Source organism: Macrobrachium nipponense, chromosome 33, assembly GCF_015104395.2.
Source record: "Macrobrachium nipponense isolate FS-2020 chromosome 33, ASM1510439v2, whole genome shotgun sequence".
Classification (NCBI taxonomy): Eukaryota; Metazoa; Arthropoda; class Malacostraca; order Decapoda; family Palaemonidae; genus Macrobrachium; species Macrobrachium nipponense.
Genome location: NC_087219.1, coordinates 66,018,397 through 66,020,896, shown reverse-complemented (window position 1 = coordinate 66,020,896; position 2,500 = coordinate 66,018,397). Strand labels below are relative to the sequence as shown.

Sequence of the window (2,500 nt, the reverse complement as noted above, 5' to 3'; positions counted from 1 at the left end):
TTTAAATAACGTATATATTTAAACTGGCGACTTTAAATGAGAAAATAAATAAATCACTTTAGTAAAAGGTTGTCAAAAAAACTAACTGAGAATTCAGGCAAGGGCTCTTTGGAAAAAATATATTTCTCTCCTGCTTTAATCGCGCTCCAAAAGACGTTTAATTCGAAATAGAGATTCTTTCGTGGTCAATATTTTTTCTCTCGTGGTTTTATGCTTTTTTCTCGAAATTTTTTTCAACACCCATGAAGTTGTGAACTATTGACCGCCTAAATGAGAAAAAAATTTCATGATTATTTCTTATAATATGACAGAAAGGAAACGGGTGAAAATGAATGGAAAATATATGAAATACCTATACCTTGTGTATTTTCAGTTATATCGTCATCTCGTGACGCTTTTCATAACAACTCAGAAGACAATGTAAAATAATGTATCCTGTTGTGAAGGAATGTTTCCATATTAAAAATAAGTTCGACACATTACTCACGTGATAATAAGAAATATAAGGAATAACGGCAAGAGAAATAAATTGAAGTTTAACGGAATTCGAAATCTAATAATAATTAAAGTTCATGAAAAGAACTTATTCTTTTCCTCTGTTATCATACATTAAGGGGTCGGTTACCTAATGTACCTTCTCCACTGCCTTCTATCACAGGCATCCTCCTCCGCCAAACCTCTTCTCTCCAAATCTTCCTTCACTTTATCTCGATATCTAATTCTCTGCCTCCATCTCGACCTTCTTCCTCTAACAGGTTCCTCCCCAAGCCCTCTTTACTCCCTCCCCATCATTCATAGTCAACACATGCTGCCCATACCAACTCAATCGTGCCTCTTTTATCATCTCTGTAATCTTTACTAAGCCTACCCTTCTTACTTAGACATTTTTCTAATCTCTCAAACAACAATATTCCCATAATCCACCTCAGCAATCTCATCTCTGTTCTCTCAAGCTTTACTTCCTCTTTTCTTCTTAGAGCCCATGTTTCCAATCCATACATTAACACGGGTCTTATCACTGTGCTGTAGATCTTAACTTTTACCTTGATTGGTATTTTCTTTTAACAAACTACAGCTACCTTTCTTCACTTCCCCCACAACTTTTATCCTACTGTCAACTTCCGTTTCACACCCTCCCACTTGGCTTAAAGTAGATCCTAAGTATTTACCCTTTTCCACTTGTTTTATAACTGAGCCTCTTCTTTCTTGCATTACTATTCTGCCTCTATCTTCCCTACTGCTCACCAAAACTTCTGTTTTATTCACATTCATCTTCAAGCCACCTCTCTTTAGGTCTTCCTCGATTTTGGCAGTAATCACCAGATCATCAGCGTACAACAACTCCCACAGCTCTTCATTCCTGATCTTTTCAATTAACGTATCCATGACCAGCACAAACAAAAATGGGCTTAATGCTGACCCCTGGTGTAATCCAACACTAACTTCAAAGTTTTCTTTTTCACCAGCTGACATTATCACTTTTGTGCTAGTTCTTTGATATATCAACTCGACCAGCCCAATCAACTTTACTGGGACTTTCCTCTTCCTTAGACACCAAAACATCACTTCACTTTGGATTCTATCGTATGCTTCCCCTTGGTTTATAAATGCACAATAGAGCTCCTGTTTTCCTGTAGCCTCTTTTCTTGTAGCTGTCTTACTATGAAGATAGCGTCCACTGTCCCTCATCCTCTAATGAATCTATATTGCTGTTTCCTGATCTTTACAATATCTCTTAATCTTTCATCTAGTATCCTCTCTAAAACTTTCAATCCATGCTCTGTTAGTTTAATTCACTGTAGTTAGCACAATCCATGACATCTCCCTCCTACTTGCTATATATATCATTAGACTATCATCCCAATCCCTTGGCATTACTTCCTCTTCCCATATAGCTTTTAATAGATCCATCATCTATTTCTCCGCCTCTGTTCCTAGTAATATGATCATTTAATTTGGAACTCTGGTGGACCTGGTAGTTTACCATTCTTCATTTTAAATAATGTTTTCTTCACTTTTGTATCCTCAATCTCCATCACTTGTCACTCCACCCTCTGTGCTTCCTAAACTCCCCTTTCTTATTTTCACTATTTAAAAATTTTTCAAAATACTCTCCATCTCTTCTTAATGTCTTCATCCTTATGTAATTTATTTCCATCTATATACATGATGTCACCCAATTTACCCACATCCTGTCTCTGCCTTTTCCTCAAGTTTGAAATCTTATGGATATCCTTTACTACTACCTTTGTTCCTTTTCTTTCATTCAACTGTTCTGCCACACTGCCAATAGCCATACCTACCCTCCTCACATCTCTTTCCTTTTCTCTGTACCTTCCCTTGGCACCCTGTGCATGCCTTACTTTCCAGTCCTTAAGTTCTTTTTATTATATTTTAATTGATTTTTACACCTCTCCATTCAACTACCATTTTTCTTCTCTCGACGCACTATATCTGCTAGTTCTTCCCACCAGTTTCTGTGCTTACCTCACACATATTT

The 2,500-nt window shown here is 36.8% G+C and overlaps 1 protein-coding gene across 1 annotated transcript in view; it reads right to left on the bottom strand.

The window, feature by feature from the left end:
• LOC135202888 (uncharacterized) overlaps positions 1-1,473 on the bottom strand; it is a 7,540-nt gene extending 6,067 nt beyond the window's left edge. The window contains exon 1 of the mRNA XM_064232339.1: positions 1,044-1,473. Coding sequence (XP_064088409.1) covers positions 1,044-1,473 — 430 coding nt within the window. The remainder of the gene's footprint in view (positions 1-1,043) is intronic.
• Positions 1,474-2,500: the final 1,027 nt, after the last annotated feature.